General features: G+C 41.6%; 1 protein-coding gene across 2 annotated transcripts in view; it reads left to right on the top strand.

The window, feature by feature from the left end:
* Positions 1-22,650, top strand: part of eps8l3b (EPS8 signaling adaptor L3b) — a 75,666-nt gene that overhangs the window by 38,490 nt on the left and 14,526 nt on the right. For both annotated transcript variants that reach the window (XM_072563819.1, XM_072563820.1), the window contains exons 9-15: positions 3,340-3,512; positions 3,615-3,682; positions 9,538-9,655; positions 10,852-10,919; positions 12,049-12,123; positions 16,113-16,261; positions 16,785-16,899. In XM_072563819.1, the coding sequence (XP_072419920.1) occupies positions 3,340-3,512; positions 3,615-3,682; positions 9,538-9,655; positions 10,852-10,919; positions 12,049-12,123; positions 16,113-16,261; positions 16,785-16,899 (766 nt within the window). The remainder of the gene's footprint in view (positions 1-3,339; positions 3,513-3,614; positions 3,683-9,537; positions 9,656-10,851; positions 10,920-12,048; positions 12,124-16,112; positions 16,262-16,784; positions 16,900-22,650) is intronic.

The following is a 22,650-nucleotide window of genomic DNA, read 5'->3' on the forward strand; positions in this document are numbered from 1 at the left end:
GATTTCCTCCCTTAAAGCCATTAGTGAACCAGATGTGTTTTTTTCAAGAATTGATAGCAGCTACATGTTTGTTCATAGGCTAGCTTTTTTATTAACTTCAAATTTCACCACCCTACAGTGTGGAAACAGGCCATTCAGCCCATCAGGTCCACACTGACCCTCCAAAGAACATCCCACCCAGACCCATCCAACCCTGTAACCCTGCATTTCCCATGACCAATCAACCAAACCTGCACATCTTTAGTCTGTGGGAGGAAACTGGAGCACCTAGAGGAAACCCGCACAGACATGGGGAGAATGTGCAAACTCCACACAGACAGTCACCTGAGGACTTGAAACAATATTCCCAGAATGTCAGCATGGGCTTCTCCATTACAAGTCTAGTGTCATTATTAGTGACAATGCTACTACCAGCTCCTTTAATTTTAACACCGCAGGATTATAACTTTAATAAGTGGACATCCACAGAATTCCAACAATTTGTAACCACTGAATGGAGAAATTTCTCCATATTTTAGTCCTAATTAGCTAACCTCTTAATCTCAGACTACAATCTCTATTTCTGGACTCTCCAGACGAGGAGAAACAGTCTCTGTTCATCAAACCTGTCAAGGTCACTCAAATTTTACATGCTTCATTGATCTCTTTTGAAATCCACTGAATGTATGTCCATTATACTCTTGAAAAGACAATTCTTTGGTTGCACCAATCAGTCCACTGATTCTAGATGATGGCAGTTCAGTGGTAATTTCCCTTGTTTAAAAGTGAAGACACTCTTTCTGTATCATGGGTTAAAATCCCCACTGGAACATTTAAATTCAGTTAATAAACCTGGAAATTTAAATTTAGTGAGGGTGCCTGTGGTTGTCAGCATATAATTTTTAAAAGAAAAAAATCTATTTCAGCAACTTGACCATTAGTTTTGCCATGCTTCACTCCCTAGGCCTTGTGAGGTAATTTGGGATTAGTCACAAATGCTGATTTGCCAATAAATCCCACATTCCATGATTGAATTTTAAAAAGCCTTTGATAGACTACTCCCTGAATGAAAAAAGACTAAATCTCTGTACTCTCTTCCAGATCTGACCTAGAATCTATATTACTGCTGCAAAAGTTATTTACACTTCACAGAGTGATTTTATAGTTAATTTTTAAATTGGATTTTAAATACCTATTTTGATTTTATTTCTTCATGGGATGTGGTTGTCACTGGAAAGGACATCTTTTATTTCCCACGTCTAGTTGAACTTGAAAAAGCATTGGTAAGCTACCTTCCAGAATATAACTGAGGCCATTCCAAAGTTCAGTTATGAGTCAACCACATTGATATGGGTTTGGAGTCTCATGTAAGTCAGATCAGCTGAAGATGGAAGATTTCTATCCCAAGGATATTAGTGAACCAAACGAGTTTTAATGAAAACCCAGGAAATTCCTAGATATTTTCTGATCAGCCCTGTTATGACACACCTCTGGTGCAGATGGGACTTGACCCCAGACCTCCTCACCCAATGCCAGGGACGCTACCTGTGCTCCACAAGAGCCCATCCAATAGTTTCCTAATCATCATTGCATGTATTGACTTTCTTCCCCTTAATTGCAGACTCTATTTCATCAGCTGAATTTAAATTACTTGGAGTCATTTTGAGATTCGAGCTCATGATCCAGTTGTTTTAGTGCAAGCCTTTGGATTATTAATCCTGTATCAATGCTACCAGAGCTTCCACACTGAAATCCTGAGGAAATCACACCAGACACAGGGGGAATCAGAAATAATAAAATGAATAAAACCTATTAAAAACTGGTGTAGAGTCGTACAGTCATACAGCGCAGAAACAGACCCGTGCCAAACAAGTTTCCCAAACTAAACCAGTCCCACATACCTGCATTTGACCCATATCCCTCTAAATCTTCCCCATTCATGTACCTGTCCCAATGCCTTTTAAATGTTGTAACTGTATCTTCACCTAGCAATTCCTCTGACAGTTCATTCCACATATGAACCACCCCCTGCGTTAAAAAGATGCCCCTTATATCTCTTTTAAAACTTCCTCCTCTCATCTTAAAATACGCCTCCTAGTTTTGAACTCCCCAACTTGAGGGAAAAGACCTTCACTATTAAACCTCTATAAGGTCACCATGCAACCTCCTATGCTCCAGTGAGAAGTCTCAGCCTATCCAACCTTTCATGAGAACTCAAACCTTCTAAATAAATTTGGAATTTATAGTCTAATGGTGACCACGAATCCAATATCAATTGTCAGAAAAACCCGTCTGGTTCACTAATGTCCTTTCGGGAAGGAAACTGCCATCCTTACCTGATCGAGACTACATGTGACTCCATACCCACAGCAATGTGGTTGACTCTTAACTGCCCTCTAAATAATTAAGGATGGGCAATAAGTTTTGGCCTAGCCAGTGATGCTCTCCTTCCCTGAATGAATAAAAAAAATTTGAACCCTCTGCATTTTAAAAATATGCTTCCTATAGCATCGCGAACCAAACAGGCCTCGCTACTTCCACTAAAGGTTATGCTGATTTGGAATGCAGTGCTTGAAAGACAGAAAATTTGATAAAAACTCTTATAAGGAAATAGAATAAAGGGGTGGCGGGGGGGAGAGTGTGGAATGTACAGGGCCATGGAGAAAAAACAACAATGGGAGACAAATTCAACAGCTTTTTGGCATAAATTGGTCAAATGACCATCTGCTATGATGTTCTCTTCTAAGGATATATAACTAATGATCTCTGGACTGTATGCAGAGTTTCAGAAGAAAATACTTTGGTTGTCCCACTTTACTGATCCCCCAGTGTTTGGTGTACTTTCCACAGGATTTCAGCGTGGAAGCTCTGATTTGCCAGCATAGTTACATGGTAGCATTGATGCAGGATTAATAATCCAAAGTCCTATGCTAAAACAACTGGATCATGAGCTCAAATTTCAAAATGACTCCAAGTAATTTAAATTCAACTGCTGAAATAGAGTCTGTAATTAAGAGGGGAAAAGCCAATATGTGCAATGATGATTAGGAAATTCCTGGCATTGGGTCAGGAGGTCAGGGTTCAAGTCTCACCTGCTCCAGAGGTGTGTCAACTATGGCTTTTGACAGAGTTGTCAGGTCTAGTGGCAATCAAACTATTGCCTGAACAGTTTCTGAGTAAGTTTACACTATTTTTATGAGTCCTGTTTTCTGTGTATCTATGATCCATCTTACCAGATTGTCCTCATGTGTTGTTATTAGCTGCGTTGATCACAACTTGATGCATTCTGTTGTTGCCCTGCTGTTAAACCCTAGTCCATCTCTCTCTCTCTCTCTCTCTTTCTCTCTGGAACCATTTCAGACACAATCTGGAGAGCATGCTGTCTCATCAATCTCGGCCACCCTATGGGAAACCTGCAATGCCCCTTCCTCATGAAAGATGGATGCCACCTGACTACGATAAGCCTCCAAACCCTGAAGCATCAGACAGCGGGAGCTGGATGGAGCAGCACTCCAGGGCACCTTCTGAAATCGGTACGGCTGCTATTCACTCAAACCCTGCTTTGTTCATTTTGCCTTGCCCTGAGATCTTTAATTTGAGATCTGCCTTGTTTTATCGCAAACTCTTTTCACTAGATTCAAAATCCGGTTTTGATGATCCAGAGAAGGCAGTGCCACCATTCTTGACAGTTCAAAAAAATATGGTGAGTCAACACATACCAAAAGACAACTTGCTGGTAGTTTCCATCAAAGTATTTTATTGCTACAAATGGTTTGATAACTATTCTTACAAGCTAATGAATGTCTTTATTTCTGTTCTGCATGTGCTTGCTTACCTACATTTGTCCTTGTCCACCTTCATTGTAATGTTAAACTTTCCATCCTTATGCTTAAATCCCTTCCCTTCCCTATCTTTGAAAGCCCTTCCTGTATAATCCTCTGAGATTTCTGATTACCTACTACTCTGGGCTCATATGCACTCCTCAATTCCTTCACCATGTAGCTATGCCATCAGCTGTTCCAGCCTTAACCTCGAGCATTTCTTTCCCAAACCTCTCGGCCTCCCTCTCATCCCTTCCAAAGAAACCTATTAAAACCTTGTGTATTATTGCTGCTGTCCCACATTTCTTCCTCCCCTCTCTTGATGTCATATTGATATATGGTTCCACATGATGTTAACCAGAACCCTGATACCTTAAACTGTGATTATTGTTGTGGTGAGTCCTGTCGGTGAGTTTCGGCATCAAATCCCATCCTCCCCCAAGTCATTTTCTGTTTCAAGTTATTTTGCCTCATCCCTTGATGTGTTGGAAGGATTTGCAAGTTGATAGTCAACCCATTTGACAGCATTATGAGCACACTACTCTTGGATGTCTTGCCCTGGGTTGATTCTGGCTCTGTGGCAGGGACACTACCCACCTCAAGAGCATGACTTCAAATGAGCAGGAGTTCTGGCCATTGGTTTGCTCCTTCTCTTACCCAGGGATGCAGGTAGGAACTGACATTGGTGATTCAGCCATTCAAACCTTCTGCACTATTCAATTTGATCATGATTTATAACACAAGGTTCATCACCCATCACAGCTCTATAATCCTTTTATACCTTTATCCAACAGAAATCTATTGACCTCATCCATGAAATCATCATCTCTTTCACAGGATCTATAGCCCATTGAGAGGAAGAATTTCAGATTGCTACTTTCCTTAATTAAAAGCAAAATAAAAACAGGGCATGCTGGAGATCGGAAATAAAAACAACGTGAGCTGGAGAAATTCAGCAAGGTGGAAGGGTTGGGTAGGGGCAGGGGACTCATTCTGGTCAGCCTGGGAGTGAGGGGCAGCTGAGTTTGAGTCCTGAGGGATGGAAGAGGGTGGGTAAGGTCAGGTCCAGATAGTGGAATGGCGGAGTTATTGTTGGGTTGAGGTCTGGTGGGGATGGGAAGCTGGGCCCAGGTATGGGGTCTGCTCAGGGGTTTATGAGAGGTGGGGTACGTGGGTTGGGGGAAGTTGTTTGCTCCCTGGGGGGAAGTTTTATGTCAGGCTCAGGGAGCAGTAAGTGGCAGTCCATCTGGGGACATATGAGGTAAATATGGGGCCAGTTAATAGTTATTCAGGAGTTAGACTAATATTTTAACCCTTCCTGAGTAACTAGTTTACTTGGTTTACTCAGATTTAAATAAAAACTTTTGGAGCATTCCAGGTATCGAGAATTGCTGAGCAAAATCTTCAGTTTCCCAGGCAATTCCTTTAGTGTTCCAAAGGAAATTCCATAAGATGCACATACTATGTCTGTCTATGATGGCATAACTACTGTGCAGCTAGTAGAAAATCTGCCTCTTCCAGACCTACCCTGCGCAATTTTTAAATTTCAAACACTTTGATCAAATTGTCCCTCCGTGCTCCAGTGAATACAAGTCAAGTGGAGTCTTGTTCCTAATTGTGACTGAGCTGGAAGCATTATATCAGCACAGTTCAGTCTTGACCCTGGGATCTTCCTGGATTCTATGTTTGTTCATTGCACTTGTAAGCAGTTATTGTTGATACAGCACATTTATGATACTGGATCAAGGTTCTCATTCATAGTGAGTGAAACTTTAAACGTTGAACACTTAATCTGCTGGTTTGTATAGGAACAAATGGAATGATCTTTACCTGACCATAACACCAAACTAGGTAGTCATTGTTGTTGTAACTTAAAGCAGATGACATGGCACAAGCTCAAGTCTGAGTTGTGACCTACAGGGATGGTGTGGAGTTAATTATGAGAGTCATAGAGACATACAGCACAGAAACAAACCTTTCTATCCAACTTGTCCATGCTGACCAAGTTTCTCAAACTAAACTAGTCTCACTTGCCTATGTTTGACCCATATCCTTTAAACCTTTCCTATTCATGTACCTATCCAAATATCTTAAATGTTGTAACTGTACCTGTATCTGACACTTCCTCTGGCAGTTCATTTCACATATGAACCGCCCTCTATGTGAAAAAGATCCCCTCAGCTCCCTTTTTAAGTCTTTCTCCACTCAATTTTAAAATATGCCACTAGTTTTGAACTCACTCATGCTATGAAAACCACTTTTGCTATTCACCTTATCAATACCCCTCATAATTATATCAACCTCTATAAAGTAACCCCTCAACCTCCTAAGGTCCAGTGCAAATAATCCCAGCAAACCAGCCTATACTTATAACTCAAGCCCTCCAGTCCCGTCAACATCCTAGTAAATCTTTTCTGAACCCTTTGCAATTTAATAATGTCCTTCCTATAGCAGGGCAACCGGAACTGTACACAGTACTCCAAAAGTGGCCTCATCAACGCTTTGAAAAAACTTCAACATGACGTCTCAACTCCTATACTCAATGGTCTGAGCAATGAAGGCAAGCAAGCTAAGTGCCTTCTTAAATACCCTGCATATCTGTGATGCAACTTTCAAAGAACTATGAACCCTAACCCCTAGGTATCTCTGTTCAACATTCCGGATTAGAGTGGTGCTGGAAAAGCAAGCAGTTCAGGCAGCATCCGAGGAGCAGGAAAATCAATGTTTCAGGCAAAAGCCCTTCATCAGGAGAGCTGATGAAGGGCTTTTGCCCGAAACATCGATTTTCCTGCTCCTCAGATGCTGCCTGAACTGCTGTGCTTTTCCAGCACCACTCTAATCCAGAATCTGGTTTCCAGCATCTGCAGTCATTGTTTTTACCTAGTTGATCTCTGTTCAACAACACTACCCAGGGCCCTACCATTAACTGTATAGGCTCTGCCCTTGTTTGTTTTACCAAAATGCAATACCTTGCATTTATCCAAACTAAACTCCATTTGCCACTTCTTAGCCCATTGACCAAATTGATCAAGATCCCTTTGTAATCTTAGGTAACCTCTCACTATTGGCTCTACCACCAATTTTGATATCATCTACAAACATACTAATCATGCGACCTAAATTCTCACCCAAATTGTTTATATAAATGAGCAACAAACTGGACCCAGTATTGATCCCTTTGGAACAATGCTGGTCACAGGCCTCCAGTCTGAAAAACAAACTTCCATCACCTAACCTCTGATTCCTACTGTCAAGCCAGTTTTGTGTCGAACTGGCAAGCTGTCCCTGAATCCCATGTGATCTAGCTTTACTAATTAGCTTACCATGCTGAACCTTATCAAAGGCTTTACTAAAGTCTAATTAGACAATGTTTAGCACTTAGCCCTCATCAATCTTTTTGCTTACATCCTCCACAACACATTGTGTTTCTAAGAATTAATGACAAATGTATATTCTAAATGCACCAGATATGTTGGATCAGGTAACAAATAGCATATCCATCCTTGAAACATCAATAAGGGTTTTTGCATCTGAACCTCTGCTATATGTGACTCCATTGGTTGTAGGATGAGGGAATCTATGTAAAATAGTGGTACATTATTGTCTATGCAAACCATTTAGGACAAAGTTGTGCTGTGTAAAATTACAGCACAGGAATGTGCTGTTCTGGGAAATATCATTACAGTACCAATATTCAAAAATGTTATATAAAATATCTTTCATCTCTTGGTTTGATTTATCTACATTGAAGCAAGAGTAAATGACTGCCCTTTCCCTTTCACTAACACCACCCCACCCCTCAGTAAGGGGCTAAGCAATTTTTTAGCACACAGATATCACATTTGAATTAAAATGTAATTCCCTAGAAAATAAGAGTGTAGTTACAAGGTTTTCTTGAGTGAAAGAGAGAGAAATCTCAGAATGCACTAAATACAAAAAAGAAATAAAAACATGATATCAAATCAAACCTATGCACAAACATCAGTAATAAGCTTACAGGGAACAGTGTTTGATCCTGACAGGAAGAAGAAATATTACACAAGGGGTTAAGTTTTCCCTAGAATCCTTGAAATGTTAAAATTTTAACTTGAGACCACAGTTTCACAGTGACTTTTATCCTCAGCAGTTGTTTTCCCAATTGGCTTTCTTACCAAAAGTTATATTCCAAGATGATGAGGGAACAGTCAGAGAGAGAGAGAGAGGGTTCATTTTGTCAGAAATTCATTTTCCTTGTTTCTGTTCTGTTGCTCAAACTTAGCTGTTGAAATAAAGTTCTTTGTGAATTTCAGAGTCTACTTCCATTGTCTCTCCAACTGGCAGTGAGATATAAAATCCTCATATATATGTGAATTAAACAGGAGATGTGAATTTCATGAAGCTGATTCAGTTGCTTGGGTTTAGTCTCTTTAGCTAAAATGGTAATATTAGCAAAGATGGTGAACTGTAACTAATGGGGTGTCTCAGGGTTCAGTTCTTGGACTTTAATTATTTACAATCTGCACAAAATGATTTTCAAACAAGAACAGAGTGAAACATAGCAACATTCATGGATGATATTAAAATAGGTGGGAAAGCAGACTGTGATGAGGAGATGAAGGGTTTCCAGTGGGTAATTCTAGGCTAGGAGAATGGACCAGAACCTGGCGATGGAGCTGAATGTGGATAAGTGTGAGGTTGTTTATTGTGGCTGGAAAAATAAAAGGGCAAATTATTACTTAAATGGAAAGCAGATTCAAAGTGCTTCAGTGCAGAGGGATCTGGGTGTCCTTTGTGCACGAATCACAGAAAGTGGGTGTGCAGGTGTAGCATATAATAAGAAAGGTAAATTGAATCTTGGCACTTATTGCAAAAGGGCACTTTTTAAAAGTAAAGAAATGTCACAATTATATAAGGCATTGGTGAGACTACACCTGGAGTATTGTGTCTAGTTTGGTCTCCTTCCTTGAGGAAGGATGTGGTGACACTGGATGCAGTTCAGAGGAGGTTCACCAGGTTGCTCCCTGGGATGAACGGGCTGGTGTACAAGGAGTGGTGGAATAGCTTGGGCTTGTACTCGCTGGAATTCAGAAGAATGATGGGGATCTGATTGAGGTGTATAAAATACTAAAGGGGATTGATAAGGTGGATGTTGAATAGATGCTCCCCCTTGTGGGACAGTCTAGGACAGATCATAGATATAGAGTGAGAGAAGATAGGTTCAAAAGTTAAATGAGGAGAAACGACTTCTCCCAGAGGGTGGAACTCACTGCCCAGAGCAGTGGAGGCAGAATCAATCAGCAGATTCAAGAAAGAAATAGTTATGTTTCTAATGAAAAGTGGGATAAAGGGCGACGGGGAGCAGGCGGGAGAGTGGAGCTGAGACCAGCATGAGTATCAGCCAAAATCATGTTAAATGTCAGAGCAGGTTTGAAGGGCTGAATTTCCTACTCCTGCTCCTAATTTATATGTTCCTATTACTTAAATGGGATAATTGATCATTATCATATTCCTGTTTGTGGGGTAATCATGTGGGTAAATTTGGCTGTTGTTTCCCACCTTTTGTGCTGAGCTTGTGAATGACAGTGTATAAATGTAAGCCTTTCATTGTCACAATAGCAGTGAATGGAGTTATATATGAACATGGTAACCAGCCTGTTATTCAAAGTGTCCAGTGCAAATATCAGTCAATTATTGTGTATATTGAATGGCATGTTGGCAAGCTTTCCATATGAGATATACTGTCTTTCTTTCTTGACAGGAAATCCTTAACCATGTCTTAGATGATATTGAACTGTTTAACAATAAGCTTATTCAAGCTGTTAGCTCCAACTCTCAGAAAGAGAAGAAGAAAAAAAAGAAATCAAAAAAGCAGAAAGGTAAGTCTATCACACAGGATCCTTTTCTTTTCCTGCTTTAGCTACAATTGCTATGTCCCAGCAGATGTTACAACTAAATAGGTCAGATTCCAGACTGAAATCTGGCTTGGTAGATAATTAAAAAAAAACATTAATTACATGGTCTTTCATGAAAATCAGGCAGTATTACAGATTTGGTTTTAACAAGAAAACAGAAGTTTATCATGCAAAAGAAGTTAAGAAAAAATGGAATACACAGAAATATCTAAATGTAACATAAATTGAAAACTTTTGAAATTCATAGTAAAAGATAATATTCCATCTACTTAACAATTCCCTTTTACAGTACTCACATATCAGAGAGAATTCCCTTCTTTATTATAATTTGACTTAACTGTTGCTGTCAATTCCTGGACTTGAGCATTTGATAGCTTCTTTCTTCAGTATTCACACAACTGAGCTTAGACTTTCTCAGCTTCTAATAACCCCTTCATTCTTCTAACCAAACTTTTCTGGTCAGGAACTAAACTCCTTACGTTGAGGTAATCTATTTCCTCACAGTTCTAAACTATTTCCTTTCTATTGGAGAAACTGTTTTACATATCTAACATCTGCCAGCGAACTGTCAACTGAAACCAAGCTAGACATGTTTCCTCTAAGCAAAAAGAAAACAACTCCAGATCCTTTTAACTGAAATCTTAATGCACTTTGGTGTTTATTCTCTCTGCTCATCAAAATCTGCCAATGCAAATGAATTCCTATTATTTTCATCAGGAAGTCTCTCTCACACTTTTGTTTTTGTAAAAAAAGACCATTACACCAGAAATACTGACAAGCTAATTATTGAACCCTTTTATACACAGATCAAACTCCACTTGCCACTAATTCAAAACCTGAACTCTAAAATAAATAGCATTAAAATGTATATATAAATCATACACCTGATATCACATAATTAATTGGCTTCAAATATTCTAGCTGGATGAAGTTCTGAAAATGGCAGCGGTATTTTGACTATTATTATCGACGCTGTTATATTTGGCAAAATCCTCGCCCCAGTCACATCTGTGGGATAGTATGGTTAAACTATCTGATTTAACGTATTTCTATTTTGTCTCTGGTGATCTGGAATTTAAATGTTCCAATGCCGTACATTGACGAGTAAGTGCAGTCAGCAACACTCCGTTAACTGTGTTTTCTGTACATGTTTTCTGCAGAAGCACTCCCCCCTGAGGAAGATTATGTGGACTGCCTGCAGAAAATAAAATACATCTTTAATATGATTGTAAGTACGAGAGTGGAGAAAGACAACAGGATTTTGCCATCACAACGCTGACGGGGAAAATCAATCACTGAAACATACATGTGTCACACATTAACATCTAGACCTCGCCTGAAGGATTTCACTCCTTTATGGTGCCCATCTCTCCGCTGTTTCAGTATTTGTTAACCCTGCTTAATTGAACCAAACACTCAATAAACTTTTCCAGAGAAGCTTGATAGCAAAACAGCTGTCCTAGCAAGACTTTCAGATGGCTACATGATCTATCCCCGTTCCCTTCTCTGTGCATTTGAATGCTATGTTGAAATTGTTACGCCACTGCCATGGAGATTTCAGAATGAAATTCCTCCTGTAACACAATAAGGGGATTGCCCACCTTTCTCTACAATTAATGATCAGGTAGTCATTTTGCCTCCCGCCCACAATTTCAATCATTTACTCTCTCCAGTGATGCACACTGGCAGCGGTCTATAATGTTTACATGATGTGCTACTTTGACAGCACCTTCCAAACCTCACACTCAACTACCCAGAAAGACAAAGGCAGCAGGCTCATTGGGAAAAGCACCTCCTGTAAGTTCCGCTGCAAGCCAGGCATCATCCTGATTTTGGAACGACAGCTTCATTCCTTCGCTGTTGCTGGGTGAAAATCCTGGGACCCCCCTCCCTAAGAGCTTTGTGGGTGTTCTTACACCACACGGTCCTCAGTGGTTCATGAAGATGACCCAGCACCAGCGCTTTGAGGGCAATGCTGGGATGCAACAAGATTCTGGCTGAGCCAGCAATGACCACATCTCATAGTGACTCAAAAAAAGTGAAATTAAGTTGTCTCTGAGACACACAATTTTTGATATTGCAATTTTCTTACAAATATAAGCAAATTTTAACAGAGCAATTTGGTTGGAAAAGAAGCACAATTGCATATAATAACAACTTGAAGCCTACCTCAAAAAAATGTTCAATTATGGACCAGCATAGATCTGTTGGGCCAAATGACCTGTTCCTGGGCGATAAATACGATGCATTTGTTCATTGGCCTTTGCTCTAAATTGCTGGCAGAACATGTGAATTGTTACTGTTAAAGTTAATTGCAAAGTATTTAAAAGTGATGATGAATTCTGTTCCTTCTGTAGAGTAACCTAGATGCCCATCTCCAGAATCCAAGTGCTAATGATCTGGTTCACATTTTGTTCAAGATTCTTGAATTTGTAAGTTAATGTTCCTGAACTTTTCAGTTTCTCTTTAACTCTGTTGTTTCTTAGCCTCATATGCAATGACAAATTCTCCTTTTGATGTGAGAGTGTATATCAAAAGGTATAGGGAAACTGTAGAGAAACAAATGAGAATAGTGCATAGCAATAGAGAAGCAAAGGGCCAAATAAGCTCCTTCTTTACTGACCTTTCTCTGATTTGTAAGAATTATTCAGTTCTGCGGCATCAACGCATCTGTTAATTCCAACAAATCCTGCATGAGCTGAGTCAGTAACCAGCTATTGTGTATCTAAAATTGCCATTCCCTTCCCCGGAGTGAGAATGTTAGTCATCTGTCTCTTTTCTCTTTTTCTCAGTAATCTGGCTTGGAGAGATTTTATAGCTTCATGGCTATTTTACAACGATGTGATCCAGAAAGAAGAATGGAGGAAATAGGAACAAATATGGGGGGCATAGTCACAGAATAATGGGATACCCAGTTAAACCTGAGATGCGAAGGAAATCCTTCTCTCAGAGTGTAGTCAATGTCTGGAAATCTCTTTTGTAGAGAGTTGTGGAGTCTAGATCACTGGAAGTGTTTAAAAGGGAGGAGGCTAGGCTTTTGAGATATCAAGATATTGAGAACTATGAAGGTCTGACGTGAATGAGAATTTGAGGTCTGAGGCAGATCAGCCATGATCTTATAGAATGGTGGGGCAGGCTTGAGGGGCTGAAGGGCTTACTCTTGCTTTATTTTTACTTTCCGAATCTCCCAAAGTTTCTTTGACCAGAACAGGTGTTTACAGAGTAGATCAGATACTGAGTAGGAATGAGCTTTGTTAAAGCTTCTGGCCACAGAAGTGCTGGAGGTTTGAGTATTCCTCAGTGAGTAATTCAACTCTGGTGCATCAAAGCCTGCGCCCCCCATTGACAAGACCTAAGACAGGAGTATGATGGAATTCTAGGAGAAAGTGAGGACTGCAGATGCTGAAGATCAGAGTCAAGACTGGGGGTGCTGGAAAAGCTCAGCAGGTCAGGCAGCATCTGAGGAGCGGGAGAATCAAGAGCACTTCATCAGGAATTCTATGTGATGGAATTCTCTCCTCCTGCCCAGATGAATGTGGTTCCAGCAACATGTGGCATTGAGAGAAAAAGTAGCCTGCATGGTTGGCACTCCTTCCACCTAGTTTTTTCCCAATTAGATTCCTACAGTGTGGAAACAGGCCTTTCGGCCCAACCAGTCCACACTAACCCTCTGAAGAGTAACACATCCAGACCATTTCCCTCTGACTAATGCACCTAACACTATGGGCAATTTAATGTGGTCAATTCACCTGACCTGCACCTCTTTAAGCATCATCCCTTTCCACTGCCAGTGCATCCTGACAGCAATGTATTCCAGCTACAAGATTCACTGAGAAGGATGAAGGCAGAAAATGCATTGGAACATCTCCACCTGCAAGTTCCCTTCCCAGCCCCATAGCGCCTTGATCTAGAACTATCTTGCTGATCCTTTACTGATACAGAACCAAAACCCTCAAACTCCCCTCTTAAAAGACACCACACCACATGGACAACAATGGTTCAATAAGGTGGTTCATAATCACCTTCGTATAGCAGGTGGGTATGAAGATTAAACTTGACATCCTTGAAGTGAATAAAAATAATCGTGTGCAATTCTAAAAATGACAAATTTCTTCAAAGCTTTTGATCTTGAACTCATCAGGACTATTCATGAGAAAATCAGTTCAATGGGAAAAACAACACTTACACTGGAGGAGAAGAGAGTGCTAATTGGTTGGCAAGTGGAAGCTAATCAAGACATTGCTATGGAGAATGCATCTATTAATGCTGATTGACAGTTAACTGCCAGAATTTATTTAAACTTTAAACTAAGTAGAGTCTAATTGATTAGGGTATTGCCCTGAGAAATGAGCCAATGAATGGCTGATACCTATCCTGTAGAGCTAAAACAAGAGTTACAGTGTGTGCACATGTTCATTCTGACTGTAAAGTATAGGGTTCTGTGCATTAATAAACGTAACTTTCAGCATACCGATATGTGGCACACTGTGAGACTGGCTGACAATCCCAAATTGGTTACACAAACCAAAATTACCAGAACAGCTCAGCACGTTTGGCAGCACTCGTGGAGAGAAATCAGAGTTGGCATTTCAGGTCCAGTGACCCCCTCCTCAGAACAGAGAAAGCAATTTCTGTTTTTGTTTCTGGTTTCCAGCATTTGCAGTTCTTTCAGTTTTTTAAAAAATCCTAAATTAGTTGTCACATAGTTGTTTGCACACTCAGGATTATCCAGCAAATGTTACCCATGTGTAATCTCGGGCACTGTGTTATGAATGTTATAGGCACAAACTGGTTGGGTACAATCAGTATCTTGCCTATACAACAGAAAGGGCATGCTGTTTAATATGATTCATCAGTCTCTGGAGCATGCAGTGTAAATACATCACACTGACATTGACATTCGTTTTCAACATTACTTATTGTGTAATAAGCTTGACACCAGCATCCTGTTGGTGACGAACACCACTCATGTTGCTATTGCAAAGTAGCTTCGTGAAGCAGCTAGTTTCACTTGTTGCTCAAACCCTACCAAGGATAATCTGAGGTACATTAGAAATGCCCACATTTCAGATCACAACGGTCCAATGGACGAGAAAGCCAGTATCCTGATAGCGTTGCATTCATTGACGATTTCAATCAAATTGCCCCAGATATAAGTTTCTCTCTTGGTATAATGGTTAACTAGACCAGGAAGCTTAGTCAAAACACGTGGCGCTGGCAAAGCACAGCAGGTTAAGCAGCATCCGAGGAGCAGGGCATAAACCCTTCATCAGGAACGCGTGAAACGTCGACTCTCCTGCTCCTCGGATGCTGCCTGACCTGCTGTGCTTTTCCAGCACCACACTCTCGACTCTGATCTCCAGCATCTGCAGTCCTCACTTTCTCCTAGACCAGGAAGCTCCCAGCCATGATCACAGATTTGGATGCTGAGTTTTACTGATTACAGAGTGTTGTTCACCTCCTCACTCTGGCCTCACAATAGGCAAACGTATCTTCAGCCATCAGTAAGTAAAACTACTCTTTCTGAACCAGGTGTCCAGGCCACACTCAATGAGTTGAACACATTGAATTACAGAGTGTTATGGTGTAGAAGGAGGCCGTATGACCCATCGTGCCTGCACCAGCTCATTAAATTATCGTTACCTAGTTCCTGCTTTCTCCCCATACCCTCGCACATTATTTTTATTCAAATAATTACCTAATTCCCTCTTGAGTGCCTCCGTTGAACCTGCCTCCACCACATTTCCAGGCAGTGCATTCCATACCATAACAACACGCTGGATGAAAAAAGATTTTCCTCCCATCATGCCTGCATATTTTGCAGATTGCTTTAAATCTACACTCTCTTGTTCCTGTTATGAGCCGGGAATAGTTTCTCCCTATCTACTCTATGCAGACCACACATACTTTTGAAAATCTCGATCAGATCCATAATCCATATTGCTCTGAGGGAGAGTGGGACTGTTGTGGTGCTCCTATTTGAAGTCAAAGCAAAGCTCTGTTATTGCTCTCAGAAGGATGGTATTTGTCTGATGAAGACTCCAGACTCTTCAATTCTGGAGATTATGAGATTGGTTTTCTTTTGGAAAACTATGACACTATTTCAAAGACCAGTAGTGAGGTGCTCAGTCTTCACTCATCTAATCAACGTCATGGAAATGTGTTATCTGGTCACGGTCAAGGTTGGATTAGTCGTCTTAATGTAGATAGGAAAAGGATTGAAGTCCTGAAAGTAAGCTATAGGCCAGAAGGTAGGAAATTAAAAATCAGACCCTCAAAATCATTCCTCTCAGAATTATTCCCAGTGTTAAGGTCTAGTGAGCATCAGAAGTAGAGAACTAAGACCATCTTAGGATGAGGGTTTTTTTATGCTAAAAGTTTATTTGTTTGTCCTGTTGAAAAAATGCGTTTTTCTCCTCAGATCCTGAACAATCTCCCAAAGCCTGACCTAGCGCAAAAGGTGGTTCTACCTTTCCTGATTCCAAGTGCCATATATCTCCTCAGCTCAACCACGAGTGTGGAAGAACAGGTCATCTGGAGGTCTTTAGGAGATGCGTGGAGCACGCCCAGGTGGGTGTATGATACAACAATCAGGAGTGTACTGTCTACCTTTATTGATCATTCATGGGTCCCATGAGTGTGAGATGGAGAGAGCTTTGTATAGTGGAAGATAGCGAGGGATGTGACTACTCCAAGTTGACCTGTTTTAAGTCATGAGCTTGTGGCAGCTATTATGTGATTTACAATGTTACAATTGTTCATTATAAGCATGTAATGAATCAACTGTACCCTGGCTGCCTTCTTACCCAAGCAGAGCTCCTGGTCCAGATTTACATACGCAAATTATTCCAGATCAACTCTTCCCTTTGTAATGGGACACCAGATCAAGCTAATCATATGATAACAGGGTCAAAATCAGGTCACAGCCAATGCTTCTTTGTCGGCCTTTAAGAAAATCATTCGATGGCGATGAAAGTTTACAGCACTGAAAGATTAACTCCATCTCTTTCTCCACAGATGCTGCTTGGCCCGACTGAGTGTTTTACTGCATTTCCTGTTGTTCTTATAACGATGTTGCTGTTTTTAAATGCAGGTCAGATTGGCCAGGCGGTGAGAGTTTTCCAAGTTATGTCCCCAAATTCTCTAGTGGTTGGGAAATGCCAGCCCTGGAACCGTTAAGATCTCCAACACCCAATCAGAGAGAACAGGTACTGGCTGGACAGGAAGTCCATTAGAATTGTTTATTAGCTTTCCTTAGGGAGAAAAGCATCTGACAACATCCAGATGGCCCAAGCCAGCAGGAATTTAGGAGTGATAGATGATTGACTCTGCCTCTGTCTATGTTTGTCAATTTGGGAGGATCTTCATGTAATCTAGAAGATGATGAGTTCAAGATCCATTCCAAAGAAGGGGTTCTGTAGACTAATTGTAGTCGATTTTCATACCCGTGTGGTTGACCGGTTATAATTAGATTTCCTACAGTGTGGAAACAGGCCCTTTGACCCTCTGAAGAGTAACCCACCCAGACCCATTTCCCTCTGATTAATGTATCAAATGCTATGGGCAGTTTAGCACGGACAATTCACCTGGCCTGCACATCTTTGGAGCGTGGGAGGAAACCGGAGCACACCTACGCAGACATGGAGAGAATATGCAAACTCTACACAGACAGTCACCCGAGGCTGGAATTGAACCCGGGACCCTGGTGCTGTGAGGCAGCAGTGCTAACCACTGAGCCACTATAACCATAGTATGTTGCTCAAATGGTGCTTAGATTTGAAGTGACTTCCCTCTCAGAGATGAGGTGTGTAAGTATCTACCTTTAGCAAGTGCAGGGACCTCATGTCACTCAGTACCTTCACATAGCAGAGAGCTCAGTGCCCACAATGCTGATGCTGGAGCAATGGATCTCCAATAGCAATTTCTGCATTTCAGTGTTTAATTGCACACTCCCCTGAAATGGTTTTAGGGACTTACATACTGTCAACCTCAGCAATAGTTTGCCAGGACGTTTGCCTGAGGGAGTTTGCCACAATCATAGTGTCATACAGCTTTATAGCACGGAAACAGACCCCCTCAGTCCAACTCGTTCATGCCACCCAGATATCCTACATTAATCTAGTCCCATTTTCCAGTATTTGACCCATATCCCTCTAAACCCTTCCTATTCCTATGTACCCATCCAGATGCCTTTTAAACATTGTAATTTGTACCAGCCTCCACCACTTCTTCTGGCAGCTCATTCCATACATGCACCACCCTCTGTGTAAAAAGGTTGCCCCTTAGATCCCTGTCAAATTTTTCCCCTCCCACCTTAAACCTATACCCTCTAGTTTTGGAGTCCCATACCCTGTGGAAAAGATATTGGCTATTCACCCAGTCCATGCTCGTCATGATTTTATAAGCCTCTATAAAGTCACTCCTCAGTCTCCAATACTCCAGGGAAAATAGTCACAGCCTATTCAGCCTCTCCCTACAGCTCAAACACTCCAACCCTTTCAAGCTTCACAACATCCTTCCTTTGGAAGGGAGACCAGAATTGCATACAGTATTCCAAAAGTGGCCTAACCAATGTTCCCAACTTCTAAATGCAATACTCTGACCAATAAAGGCAAGCATACCAAATGCCTTCTTCAATATCCTAGAGACTCCACTTTCAAGGAGCTATGAACCTGCATTCCAAGGTCTCTTTGTTCAGCAACACTTACCATTAACTATAAGTTCTGCCCTGATTTGTCTTTCCAAAATGCAGCACCTCACATTTATCTAAATTAACTCCATCTGCCACTCCCTGGCCCATTGGCCTATCTGATCAAGGTCCCATTGTACACTAAGGTAACCTTGTTCCATGTTCACTACAATTTTGGAGTCATATGCAAACTTACTAACCATACCTCCTATGTTCACATCCAAACCATTTATACAATAGATGAAAAGCAGTGGACCCAGCACTGATCCTTGTGGCAAACCGCTGGTCACAGGCCTCCAGTCTGAAAAGCAATCCTCCACCACCACCCTCTGTCTTCTACCTTTGAGCTACTTCTGTATCCAAATGGCTAGATTATAGAGTCATAGAGATATATAACACAGTAGCAGACCCTTCGGTCCAACATGTCCATGCAAACCAGTTATCCTAACCTAACCTAGTCCCATTTGCCAGCACTTGGCCCATATCCCTCTAAACCCTTCCTATTCATGTACCCATCCAGATGTTTTTTAAATGCCGTAATCATACCAGCCTCCACCACTTCCTCTGGCAGCTCATTCCATTTAAACACCACCCTCTGCGTGAAAAGGTCCCTTTTGTATCTTTGCTCACTCACCCTGGACCTATCCCCTCGAGTCCTAGACTCCCCAACCCCAGGGAAAAGACCTTGTCTTAGTCTCCCTGAATTTCATGTGATCTAACCTTGCTAACCAGTCTCCCATGGGGAACCCTGTTGAACACCTTACAGAAGTCCACATGAATCACATCCACTCTCTTCCCTCGTCAATCCTCTTTGTTACTTCTTCAAAAAACTCAATCAAGTTGGTGAGGCGTGATTTCCCGTGGTCAACTCGGCCTCTACATTTCTTAAAGCACAATTGCAACTCCACTTCCAAAATATTTCACTGTCTGTGAGTACACTCAGTTTGTGAATGATGCTACATAAAATGCACTTCCTTTCACACATGCTTCACAGCCAATGAACTATTTTTGAAGTGCAGTCATCATTGCCATGTAGGGGGTGGGGTCACCAATTAGGAGAAAATGAGGACTGCAGTTGCTGGAGATCAGAGCTGAAAATGTGTTGCTAGAAAAGCGCAGCAGGTCAGGCAGCATCCAAGGAGCAGGAGAATCGACATTTCTGGCATGAGCCCTTCATGCCCGGGGTCACCAATTAGTTTGCAGGAAGTTCCCACAAACAACACAGCAATGACCTGGTCTAGTGGCATTGGCCCATTAACAGAAATTGGCAGGGCCCCATGCTCCACTGTTTAAGAATGTGGTCAACACCAAAATAATTACATACCTCTGATAGGTCCATGTGGCTTCTGGCATTGTGATCACACACTGTATCATTCCAAGCTGCCTAGTTTGAATACATATCTGGTCAGATTTGAACCACACTCCAGCAGAAGCGACGGTCTTCAGGTGACCTCCCAAGTTTAAATAAACTGAACGAATTTATGAGCGGCGATGCAGAATAAGGGTTATTGGTCCTGTTCATGCATTACATGTTCATAAACACAGATGTTTCCTGCTGTACATCAGTGACATTCTTACACATAGACTTGATGCAAGCTCAGAAATTAACTTTACAAGAAACCTTCCTTTGGAGGAAAGCTTTGCTTTTCATTTGACCTCTTAAAATGTTGAATTGGAACAGCATTGAGAAACATTTCCACACTCCCATTGAGAGGCTGCCCTCTTGTGGCATGACTGATGAATGGCTCAATTTGATGCATAACAATAAAAGCCTGCATTTAAATAGCACCTTTTACTCCGGGTGAAAAGTCCCAATTCATCTGGCAAGGGTATTATCCATCAACGTTTGCCACACAGGGAGAAACATAGGACATGGGATGGAAAGCTTGGTGGTAGAGTTACTTTTGGGGGTTTCTTAAAGTAGAAGAAACGGAGAGATTTACAGAGAGGATTCCAGAAGGAATGATTGCCAAAGGTGGAGCAACAAAAAAATCAGGGATGTGTGAGGTGCCTGGACCAGACCTGTGTGGAAATCCTGCAGGGCTGTACGTTAAGGAAGAAGGGAATGTTGGTTTTTGATCTTCTGGACAGTTCAATAGATTCTGATGGCCAACCCCACACTTAATCTCAAAAAATTTTAAAGGAATCATGGAATTATTATGGTGCAAATGGAGGCCATTCAGTCCATTATGTTCTCACTGGCTGTCTGAATGAGCATCATGCTATTCTCCTGCCCTTCCTTCATAATCTAATCATCTTGGGCCTTCTTGAATGCTTTGATTGAACCTGCTTCTGCTACACTTCAAGGCAGAGCATTTCAGACTTCAAACACTTATCGTGTGAAATGTTTCACATCGCAATTACTTCTTTTATAAATCATTTGAAATGCTCCCTAAATCTTGATCCATTTGTGCGTGGGACAGTCTCTCCCTATTTACACAGTCCAGACCTCTCATGATTATGAAAATACACCTCCTAGCTTTCACCTCTCTAAAGAATAAAGCCTGAACCTCTCCAATTTGGTGGCACAGTGGCTCAGTGGTTAGCACTGCTGCCTCACAGCGTCAAGAGCCCAAGTTCAATCCCAACTGTGGGCGACTGTCTGTGTGGTGTTTACACATTCTTCCTGTGTCTGCGTGGGTTTCCTCCGGGTGCTCCGGTTTCCTCCCACGGTCCAAATGATGTGCAGGTTAGTTGGATTAGCCATGGGAAATGCAGGGTTACAGGGATGGGGTAGGTCTGGGTGGGATGCTTTTCAGAGGGTCATTGTGGACTCGATAGGCTGAATGGTCTTCTTCCACACTGTAGGGATTTTTTCCTATGACAATCCTTCATCATAAATGAAGTTTCCCATCCCTGTAACCACTCTTGTGAATCTCTTCTACATTTTTTCTGATGCATTCACATGGTTCCTATAATGTGACACCCAGAACTGTTCACAATACTTCAGCTGAGGTCTAGCCAGTGTTGTATATAGGTTCAACATAACCTGCTTACTCTAGTACTCTAGTAATAATAAAACCTATGATACTGTACAATTTATTAACTGCATTCAAGACTTGTCATGGCACTTCAACAATTTTCACAGATACACCCAAGTCTCTTAGAATTACTACAGTGTGTAGAAACAGGCCATTCAGCCCATCAAGTCCACACTGACTTTCTGAAGAGCATCCCACCCGGACCCATCCCCCTATCCTATATTTCCCATGGCTAACCCACATATCCCTGAACACTATGGTCAATTTAGCATGGCCAATCCACCTAACCTGCGTATCTTTGGACTGTGAGAGGAAACCGGAGCACCCGGAGGAAACCACATAGATATGGGGAGAATGTGCAAACTCCACACAGTCACCCGCGACTGGGATTGAACCTGGGTCCCTGGCATTGTGAGACAGCAGAACAGAGATAAGGAGAAACCTCTTCAACCAGACAGTCGGGAATCTATGGAATTCATTCCCACAGAAGGCTGTGGAGGCCAGGTCATGGAGTATATTTAAAACTGAGATAGATAGGTTCTTGAGTATCAAGGAGATCAAGGATTATGGGTAGAAAGCGAGGGAGTGGGTGTTGAGAAAATTATTAGCCTTGATTGAATGGCAGAGCAGACACGATGGGCTGAATGGCCTAACTTCTGCTCCTATGTCTTGTGGTCTTATGGTCAGTGCTAACCGTTGAGCCATCATGCTGCCCTCTGCTCCTGCAGTGCCTTTATTTTACACTGTTGCTGTATGTTCTTTCTGCCAGAATGTATCACCTCACACTTCCCCACATTGAATTCCCCCTTGTCCACTCCACCAACGTCCATGTGAAGTTCTACACTGTCCTCTTCACTGTTTACAATTTTGCCTAAGATGTGTATCATGCACAAACTTTGAAATTGTCCCCTGCACTCCCAAGATCATTGATATGAATCAAGGTAAAGTAAGGGTGCCAGCAGGGGAACTCCCCTACAAAACCTCCTCCAACCTGAAAAATTCCTGATAACCATTGACCTCTATTCCCCATGACTTGACCAATTTTGTATTCATGACACTGCTGTCCTTTCTAATAACTTTTTAATAACTTTTCTCAGAAGTCTGTTTTATGGCCTTCAATGAAAATACAATTAGGGGACAAGAGTTGGCCTCTCGGCCCTTTGCAACTGTTTCCCCACTCAATAAGATCATGGCTGATCCGATTTTAACCTCAACTCTGTATTCCTGCATACCCCTGATCATCTTTCATCCCTTTAGTAATCAAGAATCTATCTAGGTCTGCCTTAAAA

The sequence above is a fragment of the Chiloscyllium punctatum genome, chromosome 45 (assembly GCF_047496795.1).
Source record: "Chiloscyllium punctatum isolate Juve2018m chromosome 45, sChiPun1.3, whole genome shotgun sequence".
Taxonomy (NCBI): domain Eukaryota; kingdom Metazoa; phylum Chordata; class Chondrichthyes; order Orectolobiformes; family Hemiscylliidae; genus Chiloscyllium; species Chiloscyllium punctatum.